This window comes from Varanus komodoensis, unplaced genomic scaffold, assembly GCF_004798865.1.
Source record: "Varanus komodoensis strain SLA01 unplaced genomic scaffold, ASM479886v1 scaffold2, whole genome shotgun sequence".
Taxonomy (NCBI): Eukaryota; Metazoa; Chordata; class Lepidosauria; order Squamata; family Varanidae; genus Varanus; species Varanus komodoensis.
Window position 1 is genome coordinate 56,711,725 of NW_025335568.1, and position 19,379 is coordinate 56,731,103.

Genomic DNA, 19,379 nt, shown 5'->3' on the forward strand with positions numbered 1-19,379 from the left:
TGCTGAAGATATACCACAGCTAAAAGAAAAACTTCTTGTTTCACAATTTCTTTCAACTAGTGTGGCTGGTGACGTGGGAAGTTCCTTGTGCTACACAACATCTTGGGCAGCTGCTATAAGTGGATTTTGTGTTGAATAGGAATGCTGTAAGGAGTTCCGCAATGAGGCACACGAGGGATTTCAAGATTCTCTTTCAAAAAGTCTGACTGCATTCGTACCTATCATGAGTTTGGCCCAAGTACAGAATCTCATACCAAGGGGCAGAGAAGAAAACTTCCACTCTGCTTGCCAAGAGAGAGCAGAACTCTTGGTTTCCCACTGGGATGCAGCCTAGAAGACTCTGTGGCAGTTTAACAGGCCTGTTTGTGACACAGAATGTCTAAAGAATCAGGTGCAAAAACTTTCGGAAAAAAGTTTATATTCACATGACAGCAATATCAGCTGGTTAAGAAAGGAAATCTCCCACTGTTAAGTAATGGAGAAGAAACCCTTTATGAGACAATGGTCTGTTAAGTTTCAATAGATTATTTTAAGAAAATGGTCTCCAGTCTTTTTCTGTCAATCTTGATTTTAATTTTTAAATTTTAGATACCAAAAAGCTTGACTGCAAAATATCCAGTTTCATTTTGGAATGGTAAAGGTCTCCGAACAAAATGTTTGAAAATAAAAAGAATGGGAAGGAAAGTCTATGCATTAAACTACCAAGGGAAGAGGGAAAGGCCAGCAACAGGGCAAGGAGAGAAGTCATGGCGTTACCCACATTGTATTTAAACTTCACATTAGGTATTCCAATTATACTTTATAACATTCTTCTTTGATCAGGACCCTGGAGCAATACATGGAAACTAGGGGGAGAAATTAGTTCAACTGTTTTCCCTTAAGGAGCCTACATATAAAAGCATTATTCACAGATTTTATTTGACACAAAATGCTGCAGTTACATCTGGAACGAAGTATGCTTCCCTTCTGGGGGCCTGAAAAACTATACATATTATCTCTCATATCCCTTAAAGGATGTTAATTTCCCAAATGTGCTAAGGAGAGAAGATTTCAGAGTGTAGAACAAGGAGGAATGTATTACTAAACGGATTTTTTTACATTGTTTGGCAATATAGCTGGTCAATAAAAACTTAAAACGGTGTATGTTCTTACTCATGTTACATCCACGGTGCAGGAGACACAATAGAACTGTTCCTTCCCATGCTGATTGAATACGCCTGCTGTGACATCAGATGCGGTGTGGTATGGGGGAGGAGCCTACTCTGTGGCTCCGCCTCACTCTGCTTTGCCCCTCCCATAACTTGGGTCTTTGCCTTGTTGCACAGGCACTCACACCCTAAATGTGACATTAAATGTTTCCCATTTAACTCTCAGGAAATCATATGCTATGCTAAAATCTTATGAATACAAAATTAAAGCCCACATCTTGACTTAGTGGGGATGCTTACAGCATCCTATGATTGCAGGTGTTCATACAGAATTTGATAACAGGAAAACAAATCAGCATTGTAAAAACCCCAGTTTTCACATGAAAGAAAATGTAGGACTGGTACAGATTTTCCCCCCTATTTTAATTCATTTATTAATACTTAAAATATTTCTAGGCCACTTTCAGAACAACCCTCTTAGATGTTTGGAACAATAAAATCTCATTAAAGCCTATGCAGTGATAAAACAGCAAAAATGCATATGAATACTAGCAATAAGACAGCTTGTCTAGAGAATACTAAAATCAACAACACAACTGCCACTACTGACTAGAAAAGTCAAATAAAACCTAATCAGAGGAAGACCAGAAAGAACAAACAAGTCTTCAAAAAGTTCACAGTGACAGATCCTGATGGGTCCCCCAAAGCAACCCATTCCAGAGGCATGGGCCCCCTGTGGAAAGTCCCTAACTTATATTCTTTGTGTTATGGTTAACTTTATGATTAATCAAACATAACCTCAATCAGTAACATAATGAACTGACGCAATACTAGTAAGTTCTAAAGTTCTAAAGTTCTAAAATAACTTTATCCAAATGGCCGTACCTCTAAGACACACATAAATATACACTGCATGTACATATTGTCTATTTTTATTTTTCTTAAATGCCAGTGGGGCAGTACAAACACAGGGGTAAATTAAAACCAAAAGTATGCATAACTCAAACATGCTAAATCAGATTTCAATTGCTTAGAGCACTGAACAGTTTTCCAGAAAAACTCCCACAGAATGTTTCAATTCCATATTTTCTAGAAAACTCACATTACTTTATAGGGTGCCATTACAGCACAATATTGAAGCAGTGAAGATGCAAGACTGTCCATTCACTTAACTATCTTGTCTATAAGGGTTTAGGATGCCCATGCAAAGCAGGTTGGTATGAAGCATCCATACAGGGCATCAGACTGAGAGCTTCTCTTGCTGAAGACCAGCTGAAAAGGAATGCAAACGTAGGAGCCATGCTCCCAAGTGGATTCTTTCTATGGCTGAAAGGGGTATCTCATCAAGGCTACAGGTACCACTGATCTTCTCTACACCTCAACAAAAATATACGAACTCAAGATGGAGGGATCATCCCATGAAGGTTAACATCATGATCTCATCAAAAGTGAAAAGAGGAAAGAAAAAATCAGTACCACAGAGCAATGTTCACTGGAGCATCTCTGTTTTTACCTCTGGATGGACTTCTCTAAGAAGTCTTTCTTCCTCAAACTTCTCGGCTGAAAACAAATAACTACAAGTGTGCTTAAAGGAAGAAAAGTCATAATCACTTAATCCTCTCTCTTTAGACTTGTTCTCTTGCCCACGGATAATCAGTCTTTTGACACACAACTTGTGCTGTTTGCTTCCCAAAGTGGCACTGAATGCTTGGGTGATTCACAATTCTTTTACCACACTGAGCATACATCTTATATACCTTCTGGGGTGATATTTGCACTTAAAAACTTCTGACAAGAGGTTTTTGCTTACCTAAAGGTATTCTGCTCTCTGTTGTCACTGGACAAGTGGATAGGAATGGGCACAGTGCACTTGTCATCTTGCTGAGACCAGAGTAGGCAGGTATCGCCTTTAGAGCACACTCTCAAAGGGCTCCCATCAACATCCGAGCAAATAGCAGGAGCAGGCCACATATGCAAAGCCTCTCTGCTCTTCTGATCTCTGTTCCCCCACTAGATTTATACATGCAAGAGACAAGGCCCTGGAAACTTGAACCAAGGCCAATTTTAAACAAGAAATAAACATGGAAACAGACTATTCATTTATCACAGTTATATCCCACCTGTCTTCCTCTTGTGAGGAACCCAAAGCAGCTTCCATGGTCCTCCTCCTCTCCATTTATCATCTCAATTTGAGGTAGGTTAGGCTGAGAGCCAATGCCTGGCCCAAAGTCACCCAGGGAGCTCCATGGCCAAGTGGGAACTAAAACCTGAAACTCCCAAGCCATAGTCAAACACTTTAAGCACTACATGGTCATTTCTAGTTGGGTCACTGCCTTATTAGTCAAAGGACACTCCATGTTTGCTCAGTAAAAGGTCAGTTTCTTTCAGGAATGTTTTTGTTAGAGAAGCATGAGATGCCTGCTCATTATTCTGCAAAACTAGGAAGAACCACATGTTTTACCTCTTTGGCAGAGCAGCTGCCGCCGCAAATGGAACTGGGATCACTCCAAGCATAGCAGTGAGGAGGCATCTGTCTTGAGTAATCACTGAAGCTGGCCCTCTCAAACAACTCCTCTATGTTTGGCCAAGACTCCCTTCTCCTCTGGGGAAGAAGGCTCCTTGTATGTTCATCAGCCATGAAGTACCCTGCATCTGCTCCAGTCTGGGCATTTTTGACAAAGTGCTGTAATCTTGATAGGACTTTTTGTTGTTTGAGCATGCTATACATTTCATCTCTCTGCCCATTACATTTAGAGAAATCAACATGAGTGCTTGAATTAGCATAATCACTCAGATGAACTGGGAATTCCCTGGGCCAAATTCCATTACAGACAGAACCCATGAGGCAACTCAGGGCCAAACTAAAAATTCAGTTTTTATGCTCATCCTGCTGGTGGTGGTAGTGGTGGAATTTCGGAAAAAAAGAAAAGCACCAGGAGGATGGAGACTTGAAAAAATAGAAAAAGAATCCTCCCAGAACGCTGTGATCCCAGTCCAAATCAGGGCTGTAGGCACTTACAGGATAACAGAGATAGTGAGCACACACAGTTCTATTAGTGAGAATAAGCTAGTATTCTCTCAGCCTCAGGGCCCAACCAGACATGCCACTAAATGGGTTATCGGCAGGTCTGGATTGCTTCTCTGTGTTTAAATACTAGCAGACCTGGATGAGGGAATTCCCTTTGAGACCAAAATATGTGAAGATGAAAATCACTCCAGGAGGTTTCTTTGCAGGGTCAGAACTGCATAGCAGGATGGCAATTTCCGTCTAGATCCGTCCAGGAGATCAGTCCAGGCTTCATCCCCCACTCTCTGTGCACTGCAGTCCTAGGTAAATTTGTGGGGAGCCTTGTCCCTGAAATTAATTTTGTAACAGTACAATCCTATGTTTTACTCAGAAGTAAGCCCCATTGAGTTTAATGAGCCTTACAGGATTGCAACCTGAAAAACATAAATGTGGTTACAAATAACATGTTAAGTGCCTATTTTAAGGGTAATAACGCATGAAGCACACTGAGTGTTTCGGGAAAAAGTGTCATACAAATGCTAAGATATATAAGACAGCCAGTGAGGTGCTATGGTGAGGTGCTATGGTTAGAGCTGTACTGGAACACTGGAGACCTGGCCATGAAGCTTGCTGGCTGACTTTGGGCTCAATCTAATTTACTCCACTGGGTTGCAGCTGTAAGGATAAAATGGAGAGGCAAAGCTGGTTTATGAAAGCATCCTTGGGTTCATTGCAGGAGCAAATGTGGCATATAAAAGAGAGGCAGTGTGGTATAGTGGTTAAGTGTGTGGGACTGGCACTCAGAAGACCTGAGTTCTAGTTCCTGCTCAGCCATGGAACCAACTTTGGGTCAGTCACAGATGCTCAGCCCAACCTACCACAGGGTGGTTGTTGTGGGGATATGACTGAGAGCAGGAAGAGGACAACTGTCTAAGTCACTTGGCTTTCTTTAAAAAAAAAAAAAAAAAGCAGGGTATAAATCTAATAAATAAATAAATGGTCTCCGCTGTTGACTCTTCTAAGGGAAAGAGATGTAAAAGTATGGTTATGTGGATAGATACAAAATCTGCAAGTTTTCACACAAGGGTGGAACTCCTAAAAGTTTCACTCAGTAGAATTACTAGCCATATTGAATATGTGTTTTAAAAAGGGAAAGGATTTGAACTTTCACAAGAATCATTGTAATTCTGGAAGGGGAAATTTCCTGACAAGAATTCTTGAATGTATTTTCAATATGTATCCTATCGTCCCATTGATGGTGTGCACAGTATTTTTAGGATTTATTTTAACTGTATGCTTAATGCTATATGTTATTATTTTAATTGTAAGTTTTTAAAGCTGTATTTATAATGTAAAACTAATGTTAAAACATTAAAAAAGATCATTGCCAGTAATTAATACCCTCCTGAAAAGAGGTCTGCCCTCACTGATATTTTTCCCACTGTGCCACAGCCTTTATACAGAAGGGAAAGATTCTGTTTGCAATCACATCTATGTCTGCTGAATGAAACCTTTAAAATAAATTGCTTGATGCAGAATGCCTCTCCCTCCTGTAGGGTTTCAGGATTCACTTATGCTACAGCCTTCTTCCAGGAAAAAGTTCTGTTCATGGTGAGATGCTTAAATACAGCTTGTAAACATATTTTTTCAACACAATAGATTCCATCAACTTCAACCACACACATCTATACATACATGGCTACATACAATTTACAGAACAACCCATTTCAGAATCACTTGCAGTTCCTATCAAATGCTAATGCACACATTGGCAGAAACATTTCTATCATTAAAACATTTCACAATTCAGCTTTAATTAATTAAAAGTATGTGGAATAAACATATTAGCTGAAGAAAGTTCACAGACAAGGACACAAGGCCAATAGCCTCAGAGTGGAGAATCAGTATCTTATAGTATTTTCCCAAGAGAACTTAAAAAAAGCCATTGTTGTAGCTATGTGAAAGAGAGAAGGCTTTGCAGATCAAGTTACCAGCCTGATCTGATGTTTTTAATAGACAATAAATCTGGCTGCAGCCATTGCTAAGTCTCAGGCACAATCGTTAAAGCCAGAGAATTTTTAAAGAAAAAACCTGCACAAGGACTTATAAATATTTATTACCATTCCACAAATCTTTTAAAGCAGACATATAACTAGTTGACACTTAATTACCAAGCACTGTTTCAGTGTTTCTTCATATCATGCTGGATTATACTTAGATTAAAATGATCTGCATTGCCTTACCTGGTACATTCCGACTCCAATGTGTTTAGGCTCAATTTTCACTAGCTCAGCTAATGGGTCCTGTACACGTCTAGCTATGGAAACTGAGGGGGGAAACAAAGCAAAAAAAATGGTGTTCTGTGAAATGCAGGATTAAGCAAGGCCTTTTCATGGTGTTTTGTCTAGTGTTCTGAATGTTCATTCTGTTCTTTGCTGCATGAAATAGAATGCCATGGTATAAGCAAAAGTAACATTTCAAATGAGAAAATGCAATGCATTGCAAAGATGTCCCACATTCTTATAATGCATCTTTACAAAATTAACCTTGTCGTTGCCAGTTCTGCAACATTAATGTTGTACTAAAATAGCAGCAGTAGTTACACCAATAATGACGACGAATGGCAACAGATTAAGATGGCAAAATGCTGCAATACTCGGATATCAGTTTGTTCCCATGGCTAACATTTGGAGCTAATGCAATATAATTAGAATGCTTATTATTCTATAAACAGCTGAAGTTTTACTTCTCTATTTTATATATAGAAGCAAATGCATTTAGAAATTCTCTCCTATCATTCTAGTCCCTATGCACTATTCAGGTGAACTTACAGCAATATAAAAGCACAATGTCACAAAATATAATCAAAATATAACAAAGGCAGAAACCACAAGGTAAACATACGCTTTGCACAAACAGAGCACTGAATTGTAGAAAATGGCCTCACAATACAAAACCACAGCAATTAGAACATAAAAAGCTGTTTTCTATTGTGCTGCTTTAATCTGGTCTCAGAGCAATCTTTTGGCCCCTACATGCATCAGGAGGGTCACAGGATGAGCAGGTTGCATTCACACCCATGGGATTTGTGCTTATACAGAGTCTATTGTTGGAAAGCTTCTATAGTTAAACGTTCGTGTGGGTGGGAGCCCCACTACTTCCTGTTCCCAGGAAATGCAGGGAAAGTTTCCCACCCACCCCCTCAGCTCCTAGGGAGACCACCATGGATCTCTGGACTGCAGGTTGGAAAAAGGTTGAAACCTGGTCTGGTCCCAAGTATCCATGAAGAGTAAGAAAGAAATAGCTAGAGGGGAGACAGCAAGTGGGGCAGCGAGGTGGGTTGTGCAAACACTCGAAGAAGAACAGTTACAGGTAAGCAACCTGCCTTTCTTCTTATGGTCTCTGCATATCACACATACGGATGACTGGCAAGCTTAGCAAAGGGTGAAGGGGTGATGTTGTCACTGGAGAATAGAGGGGAGGACTGCAGAATCCAATCGGTAGTCTCAGGCAAATGCTGAGGGTGTAAACCATGCGGCAGCTCTGCAAATGTCCTGCAGGGAGATCCCACTGAGGATAGATGTGGATATGGCTGGCTAGCACTTGTGTGGAGTGGGCCCTTGGTTGCGTAGTGAAGCCCTGCCATTTCATATGCAAGATAGATGGTGCTTGAGACCCAACTGGACAGTCTCTGGACAGTGGGTCTCCGTCTTTTTTGACCACCATAGCAAACAAACAGCTGGGGCGAAGTGCAGAATGGCTCGGTTTTGAATTTGTAGAAGGTGAGGGCCCTCCTGACATTGAGCAGCTTCATGGTAGATTCAACTGGAGTGGATGGAGCTATGAAGAAGGAAGGGAGGACAATGTCTTGGTTGGGGTAGAATGGCGAGATTACCTTGGGCAGGAAGGCTGGGTCAGGACAGAGGATGACCTTGTCCCTATGGGGGCAGGCCCACTCTGAGGGTGCAGAGCTTGCTGGCATGACGGACCAATGCAATGGCCACCTGGAAGGCCACTTTCCAGGACAGGAGGCCTAACTATGTTGTGGCCAGGGGTTTGAAGGATCTTTTGGTGAGGGCGTGCAGTACCACCAATAAGCTCCATGCTAGAGTGCAGGGTCAAGCAGGTGGAGCACGGCTGTGAAGTCCTCTCAGGAATCTGCACTTCAGGAGGTGTGCAAAGACTGACACTCCTGCAATTGCTGGGTGGAAGAAGGAAATAGCTGCCAAGTATACTCTAATGGAGGAGAAGCTCAGGCCATTCCAGAAACAGGTCCACAGGAAGTGCAGGATCTGTTGGACAGTGCCCCCCCCCTTGGGTCTAATTCTTCCTGACCCATGAAGGATAAGAAGTTGTCCCACTTAGGACTTTCTTGTGGGTGGTTTCAGGGCTGCATCCAGTATATCTGACACCTCTGGCAGTAGGGGCGCTCCCCCTCTGCCAGCTCAAGGAGGTGATCCTCCAGGCTGTGAGGTGCAGGGTCCCAATGCTCAGGTGAAGATTCTGGTCCCAGTCCTGTGAGGGGAGCACAGGCGGCAGAATAATCCCATCCTTTCTTGAAAGAGTCTGTCACTTGCAGGGCTTTCTTCCAGAGTTCAGCCTTGAGCCAGTCGGACTGGTGTTTCCAGGTTTGCTTCATGAAAGCCTGGCAGTGGACACAGGTCTTCACATGGTGTGCCTTGTCCAAGCACAAGAGGCACAGAGAGTAACCGTTGGACACTTGCTGTTGCTTGTGGTGCATCTGCAGAAAGCCACCAAAGATGCCATCACAGAAGGTGGGGGGGAAAGTGGAAAAAAGGATGGGGGAAAAAGTAGAGAGGCACAGGGAACTTGGGGAGGGGTGTGAGGAAGAGTGGATAGGAAAGCAGGCCGGATAATTTTTTTTGTAGGTTTTTGTGGGGGTAGAGTGAAAACAGGGTTCTTGAAGAGAGAAATAGAGAGCAGGTTGCAGTAGGTAAAGGCGAGGAAAAACACAAGAAAGAACATTAGGTACCTAGGTGGAAGAGAAACAATTCCTGATCTAGGAGTGATGGCAGTTGAAAAGGAACTAAGAGGATAGGAGGGTGTTTCTCCCCATGCTTCCTGAGAACAGGAAGGGGAGGGGCTCCCACCCACATGAAGCTTCTGGACAACAGGCTCTGCACAGGCACAACACCTGTATGTGTGATGCACAGACACCATGAAGAATTTACTGATTCCCAGGAAAACTCCAGCCTAAGATCTAGAGAGCTGTGCTCTGATCCCATGCATCCTATGTCAGCCAGTGCATAAAGAACTGCTCCAGCTGCTTTCCAATGTCATAACAGCAGCCTTGGAGAAGGGGTTTAGGGGCATTCTGGGGCCTGGGGAAGTGGGGAGGCCAGTGCTGCGAAGAAGTGACATATCCTTCAGGTGCTTCAGCCTTTTTCCCTCCAAAAGGAGTGCAGAAATGACCCTCTCTTCTGTGCTCCTCCTGCACTGCATAGAATACCCATAATCCCCTCAGTCTGGAAGGTTATGGGCAGCCCCAGTGGATGGTACCCAAATTGAATGTTATTTACAGCTGCTCTGTTCTGTGAAAGTATCCAGTGTTATAAAGGTTGAAATATTCTACCAGACTGTCTTAAGAGAGACAGTATGTGCAAATGTTTTCAGTATAGAATATAAAAATATTCGTTAAGTTACTCATTACATGTCTATACTACCGAATTGCCAAAGCATTCTGAGTGGTTTAACAAAGATTAAACACCTTAAAATACAAGAGTGTTCATAATATAAAATCATTTAAATGCAAACAAACAACAGATAATACACACACACAATTTTAACAGTCATCAATAAGAAATCACAAGACACTACTAAAACTTTATCATATATTGGATTTCTTGGAATACGGGATGGTTTTAAGCTGGCCTACTTTACTGAGGCTGCCACCCATGATCAGGGAGCGCCTCTGAGAAGGCCTCCTTCCATGTTACATCTTCTGAGCCTTCCTCAAAGAAGGCTCACCAGATGATGAGCACAGCAGGTGGGTAGATTCATGCTGGGCCAGGCACCCCATCAGATAGTGAGCTCCTGAGCTGTGTAAGGCTTTATAGGTCAAGAACAGCACCTTAAATCAAGCTCATAGCTGTACAGGCAGCCAGTGGAACTGAGCCAAATTCAGTGCTATACATTCTGTGTTGACTTACAGATGATTCCCTGTATGCTCTGTGGATCCACTGAACTAAGAAATTAACTATCTGTTACACTGTTTATATACATGTCCCATTTATTTATTCATTTAATATCTTGCCCTTTTTCCCTGCTCACACGAATCTCTCTCTCTCATGCACACACACAATTCTTCACACTATTTCTTCAACTATCAAATGGCACTACCTTGACATGAGTGTAAATTGTTTACATGCCCTGTGCTCTGGGGATCGGTTACAGCAAGGCTACGAGAACTATAAGCTCCTGCAGGCCTTCCCTGCTGGGATTTAGCTCCCATTTGTAAGTATGGAAGGGGCTATCTAGGGTAAGGACACTTCTCCCCAAAATCTGACCCACTTCTGTCCATTGGACTTCTCATGCTTAGCCCTTGCGTAGGAAGTGAGCCCTTGCTTAGGAAGTCCAAAAATGCGCGCAAAACTCTGGCTGTGCAGCTGGCAACCTTCTTCCATAGTACATGCAACACAAACAACGGCTGCACATCACAAGCAAGGAAGACAAATGCCACTTGTGCAGCATTTGTGTGGGCTTGCTTCCTGGTGTTCACCCACATGATTTCTCGGTACAATTGCCAGGAAGCTAGACTCATGGCCACGAGAAAGCAGGCTGGAGTCCAAGGAACTGAGCCCAGGGAGTCAAAATGGATTCTGTACACATTTCTAGAGTTACCCTTCTAAGATGTAGCTCACTGTGCCCTTGTTTTGACTTCAACTGATGACTGATGAGTCTACATGAGTGCTAAATGGTTTCCTGAAGTAATTAATTAGGCAAGCAAATAGCATTTATCTTTGCTTTGCACAGGTGCTTAACTTTATGAGATACTTTCTCACAGAGGCTCCCCATCCATGGAGATTATAATGGGACATATGGGAGTCAGTCAATAAAGGTAAATGTTTGGGAAGGGGATATAACTCAGTAGTTGAAAAGCTGCTTAAAATACAATCTTCAGCAACTTCCAGTAGAAGGCTCAGACAGAAAGTAATGTTTCCTGTCTGAGGCCTCACAGAGCCACTGTTTGTCGTATTAGATAATGCTGGATTCCACTGCTGTTCACCTGGCATCCTCAGGCAGCTGCTGGGGTTCCAATACCCTGTCAGGGTCCAGCACCAATGACTTATCGGTGGGGAGGCTTTAAAAACGGCTGACATGGCGCTCCAAGTTGCTAGGCTTAGCTGTCACTTCAATTTCCTCCAATGCCTCCAATACAGTATCACTCTGGCACTTCATGAGAAATTAAAATGGCAGCTCTCAACCACCTCATGCCAGATAAGCCCTCTAGTGCTCACCATTAGAGGAGGGGGTCTGCCAGTGGTCACTTAGTCCAGGACCCCATGAAGCTTGGGATCAGTCTGACTAGATGGAAAAGAGTCTGGTCTAGTATAAGGTAGATGTTTAGGTAATAACACAAATACGTGTATTATGTCACCATAAAGAGTAACAGATTCATCCTAGAATATGCTTTACGAATGAAAAGACTTTTTTGTATGCTTGCTGTAACAGGGCTACCCTTTGGGATCTTTCACTTTATAAAAATAGGATGTATCAATAGTGAGTTGGGGAGGGATAAAACAGACAAAGATGCAGGTGTGTCTTCACATTCCTGAATCACCTGCTGCCAAGCCTTCATAGACCACAAGAGGGCTCAAGATTAACATGAGAAGACAGCTTGTGTAACACGAGAAGACAGCAATAAATAAGCAATCGTTAAAAAGCTGGCAAATATGGGGGCGGGGTATGGGAAGGAATAAAAGAGGAGAAAAGGCAGAGTCACAAATATACAGAAATAATGAACTTACATACCAAGGTAACAATACACTGGCTCAGCAGACCTAGCAGTGTGTGTATATCATGACAAATAATGAAGGGTATGGCTGTAGAACTTTTTAGCACCAACAGTCACACTGGGTGTCTGTCGGGATGCCAAGGACTGCACATTTGTGTGCCCCTGGATACATATATACACATGTATATAAACACATATACACATTCACCTTCTTACATACTCTCTTGCACACATATATTCATTCACATCCTCCCATTACCACACACACTCCCACAACTAGCAGCAGCAAATGAAGGGTCCCTCCTCTCACAGGAAGGGTTTTCTTTGCTAGTATTAGCACTGGCAAGGGAAACCTCAGGCTGTCTCTGACTAGCACAGACAAGGAAGCCTCTGGCCAGGGTCCCCCCAGCTCCTCAGGGAGCAGGTTGTGCTTTGTTGATGTAGGTTCTGAAGGCCAATGGCAAAAGGATGCTCAAGGCACTTGTGGAAGGTGAACCAGGAACTGGAGCGGAAGGATCAAGCTAGAGCTAGGGAACCCAGAGGAACAAAGCAGATCCCAATCCAAAGAGGAAGCACTTGATGACCCTTCCTGTGAAAGAGGATCCACTGGCCAGTTTCAGTCCAGGTCCTGAGTGCACTTCATCACTAAGCTGTTGTTGTTCCAAGCATCAGTTCTGACAGCTCAGCACCTAGGGCAGCAGTTCACAGAAGCAAAGGTTCTCTGTTCAAGCCTCAGCAACTGAAAGCGTGTAGAGAAACTTGGGTTAGGATTCAGTGCTGTTTCCACACTAATCGCATCATGCTAGCATATATAAATGCTTGTGCAATGTCATTACCTCTAGGGCTGCAACATCACTGGGTCCTACCCTTGACCAAGGAGAAGGGAATGGTCTTTTATGGAAGTTTGCAACCCTTTCAAATGGTGTCTGGAATTGTAAAAGACTAGAAAACCAGTGGCATCACTGACAATGTTTAAAACATACACTAGCATGTGTGCCTTGTTTAGAGAAGTCTGGAGGCATTTTAGCAGGCCCTGACATAGGGCAAACCTAAGACTTCCTTATAAGACATCTCATACCAGAACACAAAGTGCATGCACACAGATAGTATCTACAATAATTAAGGAGGCTGTGTCTTGGTCAGCCAGAACCACAAGTCCATTAAGTCTATACACTTGAAACTTGGCATGCAAACTAAAGGAATCCTGGGAAGTTTATTTGATTAATTAATTAAATATAATTAATGTCAACGTGACTGTGCTTGAAGCCTACAGTACCACCTTCAGTTACTAGGTGGCAGACTTTCCTAACCAGTTCATAATTTTGCAGTCAATACACATTGAATGCCATGGAGAAATGGTTAAGAGGGGCAGCTTTGAAGGTTTCACTGTATGCAACTAAGCACTATTCCAATTTGGCAAAATGGAATCCATTCGCTAGTATACAACACACAACTGAATGCACCATGAGTCATTTCATATTCAAAGGCCTACATCCCCACCTTCTGATAAAGATAAAGATGCAAAGTTAATGTGAAGTTCACTGCTCGGTCATGCGCAAGTTTTCACATCCTTTATTACAAGTTTTAACATACACTGACAGCTTGCAGGCTTGGCTTAGAAAGAACCACACCGGTGACATCTGATCTGACGGCTTCTATAACAGAAAACCTGTGAATTCAAAGGCTTTCCCATATGCCTTTCTTGTCAAAATCACAAAAGGTTAATCAGTGCAAGCACTACAGCTTACAAGAGAAATGCTTTCCTATAATAATGGCTCATATAATTACCAATTGGCGCTCCTGTGGTACAGATCAAGAACGGCCTTTAAAGGACAGTATTATTTTACCAAAGAAGAATGGAAGAAAAGCTATGAAAGGGTGAGTTAAGAGTTAAAAACAAGAGAAAGGGATAAAGTGCAAAGTGGTGAGAGAAAGCCAGTTGCCAACAGTGAGGAGAATAAATTTACCTGAGCTGAACAAATATTTCTGAGTACATAAAGAATACTGCATATCTATCTAAGGCATATCCTGTATTTCAAGAAGCATCCTTAGGGCAGCCTATGAAATTAAATCAAAGAACGCAAAGGAAGTACAACAAAATAAAATAGATTCTAAGATGATATATACATAGGACTGCATCATATCAGATCTTTGTAATAACCATATGTAAAAACTGCATTTGTATTCCACTTTTCTGTAACCAACCAAGGCAGTTTACAAGAATTCAGTCACAATAGATTACTGAATAATAAATACATGTGTGAAAATACGACTATGGAAACAACACAGCAATTCTACAACAATGCAGAGGTGTTTGGGACACAGCAGAGAGTATACAGAGGAGGAGGAAAACAACCCAGGGACTGAGAAAAGCAAACTATGGTTTGCTCAATCATCTGTCAGACAAAGCGTGGGTAGTACAACAAACCATGCATTAACCATGGGTTGTATAATCCATGTGTTCACCAAATTTTTGGCTCCAAACTTCACAGAGAAGTGGGTTCTGACCCACAAAAGCTTTTATGACACAATATATTTGTCATAAGATGCCAGCAGATATCCTAGACTAACATGACTACGAATTTGCAATTTACCACAGGTCTTCTTTGCCTGGGGAAAACATTCAGTATATAAATATTATAAAATACTATAATAAAAATTATAAACATGAAATATTAACAGTGTAGTTTAAAAATTAAAAAGCTTATTGGAAATGAAATTACCTCTATGTCAATTTGCTAGAGAAAGGTAAGACTTACATATTGTTTTAATGGCTTTTAATAATCTTGAAAATAATTTATTCAAAGATTTCTGACTTTTCTTTCCATTGGAAAAAAAGGAGTTACAAATATGTGCAATGAGGTTAGTGATCTTTCTGAAATTTCCTTTAACGATCAGCCCAGACAATCACTGAAGTATGATCATAATACTTTAAAGTACTGTGGTCAAAACAAAAATCTAAAGTTTAGAAGTGTGAAAAGTGTGAAAAGAACCTTTTGAAAGACAAACCTTGATTTTTTAATACTTTTAAAATAATTTAAATCAAAACAAAAGAAGGACACAGTGTTCTGACTTCTATGCAAGGCTGTTTCAATTTGTTTAGAAAACATAACCCGAAGACACTCTCCAATCAAGCAAAGGCAAAACCTTTTAGGTCATCAATTAGAAATAAAACATGATTGCAGCATCTGGCATGACAACAACATATTGTGCTGTCACGCAGGAAGCCCATGTAAAATTTCACAGCTGGAGGGGAAGGGAGGAGCCACGTGGCAAAGCAAATTTCATGCACACATTTTTTCACCTCGGCATATCTGGCATTCGGCGCAGACGTTTTGGCACAGAGAGCGTCCTATCAACTCGATAGCTCAGGGCACCTTGCAAAAGAGGCCATTTAATAACAGTTTGGTGGGCTCAGTCCACTTCACACTGCATATCTGACATGACAAAGCACCGTGTAGCTTAACGATTTTGCCAAGGAACAGTGAAGAGCATTGACAGCGGAGGAGGGAGGCAAGCTGGGCCTGTGTGTAACCTTCGGGTGGTTGTTTTAAGTGAAAACCAGGCAAATGCTATCAGCTCCTTAGTTTTCACAATGACTGATTGTGTCCTCTTTCTCAGAGCACCGTTCACATAGCAATATTAATTTAAATCCACTTTTATAGTAACTGGAATGCTGTTAGAAAACAACCAGTGCAACAAAAGCACTTGCTCACAACTTACATAAGCAGACAAAGGGGTTCCCATATGCTAATAAAAGAGCATGAGTGAATTAATCTAAGGTACTGATTTTTGAGGGGAGGGAAAACAAAGTAACACTGTATTTATTAATTACCCTTCTTCTTTCCTTTACTTTCTATGTTGATTCAGATTATAACCCTGTTCACCTGATTAAACAGATTGTGGTTTGTTAACTGAATTGTTTGAGTGAATTGTTTGAGGGTGCACAAGAGTGCATGGAGTGAACTGGCCTGAGTAACCCAGAGTTTCAGTGTCAAAAACAACCAAGAACAACCCAGGAATGGGAAGCAGAAGTGAGCATGCAGGTGAGTTGGGGACTGCAGAGGAAGCAATATACTGCTCACTTTAATTAGCTTGAAAACAACCCGTGATTAATTTACCATGGGTTGTTTGTGTGATTAGCTTACAGTGGGGGTGGTTTTTTGGGGTGACTACACCATGATGATTAGCTATTCCATAAATATATCCAGAGGAAACCTAAACATTATCAATGTTGCACCTTTGGTGGTTGTGGAATTTGGTCACATGGATTCTAAGGACACTTTCAGAATTAGGCAAACATAAGATATAACAAGGTGAGAAAATATATATACAACTCTATGAAGGCACTTGTCTACAACTATAGCAGATTCTGTCTTTCTTGAGCTGCAGTTGCTTCAACTGTGTGAAGGGAGAACACCCATAATTCAGTGGTACTGATGGTAGTTGTTATCAAGAAGACTTTGGGTACATAAGGTGGATAAGTTCTGTGTCAAGACATTTTTAGTTTTCAGAAGTTTTGAGATAGAGATGTATCAACGTTTCCTTCTATTTTTGGAAGAACTTTGACAATTAAGAGAACAAATTGAGATCCAAACATTCTCATGCATAAAATAAGCTAAATTACTTACATGAAATCATATTAAACATTTTTAGTATTGTGTACAGGACTGAGAGTGTCATGCCGGACGGAGAAACAAAAAGAACAAGTGAAGCTGCAACAAAACATTGCAGTGTATCCTGCCCCTGAAAAGAAGTGCTCCTGTTCGTTGTTCCAGTTAGCCATTTTCTCCTGCCAGGGCATTCCTGTTCTTATTATTCTTAATATTATACTGGTTTATGTGTTTTACTGCTGTACACTGTCTTGGGTGTCCTCTGCCCTGAAAAGCAGCCAAAATGTTTTTATTTATTTATAGCATTTCTACACCATCCTTTACTGAGGTCTTATTTTATTTTTAAATAAAATAAAGCAATTCCACCCTTATCCCAACACCTACACTACAAGCCATCGCTATTTTGGAATGGTCAGATAACTGTCTTATTAGGATAAAAGTACACTGGTCCAGTGGGCCTTAAAATCAGGCAGAATATGAAGAATGTAAACTGTCTCATAACACTAAAACCCAAGGTCACCCACTGATTGACAGGAGATTCAGGACACACACAAAAAAAGCCATTCATCACAGAAGGGGTAATTAAGATGTTCAGTCCCGAGGCCTGCCCTATTACAGACCAGCATTCTTCTCATCCTTTGCATATCAGTGGTGGACTTTTTCTAGTATTAAACAAACTTACCCTTTCTTCACAGGTTTCTCTCCCACCTCCTACTGCTTTTTAAGGCTAATCTAATTGAGGGAAATACCCAACCAAAATAGTGTGTGAGGGTTGGGGGATCTCGATTCCTCCCTCTTCTCCTCCTCTTACGATTGTTGAACATAGATCAAATGTTTGCAATCAGATATGCAAGTGTCTTTCCTGGATTTGGTTCTTTTAAACAAACACTTTGAACAGTTACTCTACTAAGTGAAACTACTTGCTAGGCAACATCAACCAACATGGCTTCGTCATTCTAAGCCAACGAGAGCAGTTTTGAATTTAAATATTATGAGCCTTCCAGATCCTAGCTGAATGGGCATGATTTTACAAATGACCATATAAACAAACATATGACAACCACAAGATATTAGGCTAGGATTAATTCAACCTCAATCTTCCCATAAATAAGAACATTCCGTATATTTTTCCCTCATTTAAACCTTGGTATTTTCTCTGAGTTCAAATGAGCAAGGACAAAACATATGTTGAATGGCTGCAGTTTATATTTCTTCTGTAGAAAGAAGCAGGCTCAATTCTTCTCAAAGGCTAGCCTCAAACAATTCCCTACAATCCTCTGAATTCCAGCAAAAGGCCCCTGAAATCTACCCGAGGCTGCTGAAATCCTCTACCCATCTACCCACAATGAATGTTTACCTATTTATTTTTATTTAAAAAGACTGGTGTGATGTTTCCTAGAATGAATGAAATAGGAATTCATCTCTGGATAATTCCAAATGCAACCATTACAACTCAATGCTATTTTACATCAGTGAATAGAGTAGTTGCGTTCTATCACAGGAATGGGTCAGTAAGTATAATCACTGATGGACGAGAACTATTGGATGCATGAGAAGCAACATGATAAACATGTTGAAGCAACATGATAAACACCCAGTGTCTGTTGAGTGAACAGACTTATGTACAAAGTATTAATGGGAAGGTGTATTGGGATCAACAACCGGAAGACGAAGTAATGAAGAGTTAAGTGGGAGCTGTTCCCAGCCTCCAGAAGAGGGGTTAAGAGTAGCCACAGATATTTGTTAGGTTCAATTGCTGTGAGAAGAGCATCAGGCCTCAAAGAAGGTACAAGCTCACTAGGTACTATTGTGAATTCCTTACCTGAACCTTAAGGATGTTCCCACCCTCCTGTCTCTTGTCTCCCAGGAAGAGAGGCTAGCTTGTGTATACTGACAGGCTCAAAAACAGAGGAAGAGAGGAACTATATAAAATCCTCAGCAAGATATATTTCTCTTTGGCTTTCCAGTTGGAACCAGGAGTACATAAGATGCAAAGTAACTAGTGCCCTGGGAGCAATGTTTATCACATCAGGAAACTCTGTGACTGTAGGCTTTTCTCTCGCTTGTTTATCAATAATCTGCATGCATTTTCATCCCTATGTGCAATCACTAAATAGTATACCACCTTTGAAACAGGTGGTTTTGTTTCTTTCTAAGTATTCAAATATAAACTGAGGTGCCACATCTGTGGGGTTAAATAGAAGACAAGGGAGCTGTAAATGCAACTTTTTTTTACAGCTCAAGAAAATGGTCATGGTTGTGAAAAACTAGTATCATACAAGCACAGATCTGAAGAGGGGCTTGAAAGCCATCTAGCATCATGATCAGATTGAAACTTTTTAAAAAGTAGGAATGACAATGCTGTATCTAGCAAGTTGGTGAAGGTTGCAAGCTGGGAAACATCTGATATTTTGGCTAGAGATTACACCACCCTTTGCTAGAAACCAGGAGAGCATTGGGAATTGGTTGGTGTCTGGCCCAAACCCTTGCTCAATGCAGAGCACCTCCATCCAGCCTTTGCTAGAAGACCTCAAGAGAGGGAAATCCATCAGCCATCTAAGAACTCAATCAGTGAACTGGTCTTATCATCCAAACATTTCTTCTAGTATTTAACCAAAATCTGTAGCTTAAGTCCA

At 41.3% G+C, this 19,379-nt stretch overlaps 1 protein-coding gene across 2 annotated transcripts in view; it reads right to left on the minus strand.

The window, feature by feature from the left end:
* SRBD1 (S1 RNA binding domain 1) overlaps positions 1-19,379 on the minus strand; it is a 206,560-nt gene that overhangs the window by 90,609 nt on the left and 96,572 nt on the right. For both annotated transcript variants that reach the window (XM_044428623.1, XM_044428622.1), the window contains exon 16: positions 6,399-6,481. In XM_044428623.1, coding sequence (XP_044284558.1) covers positions 6,399-6,481 — 83 coding nt within the window. The remainder of the gene's footprint in view (positions 1-6,398; positions 6,482-19,379) is intronic.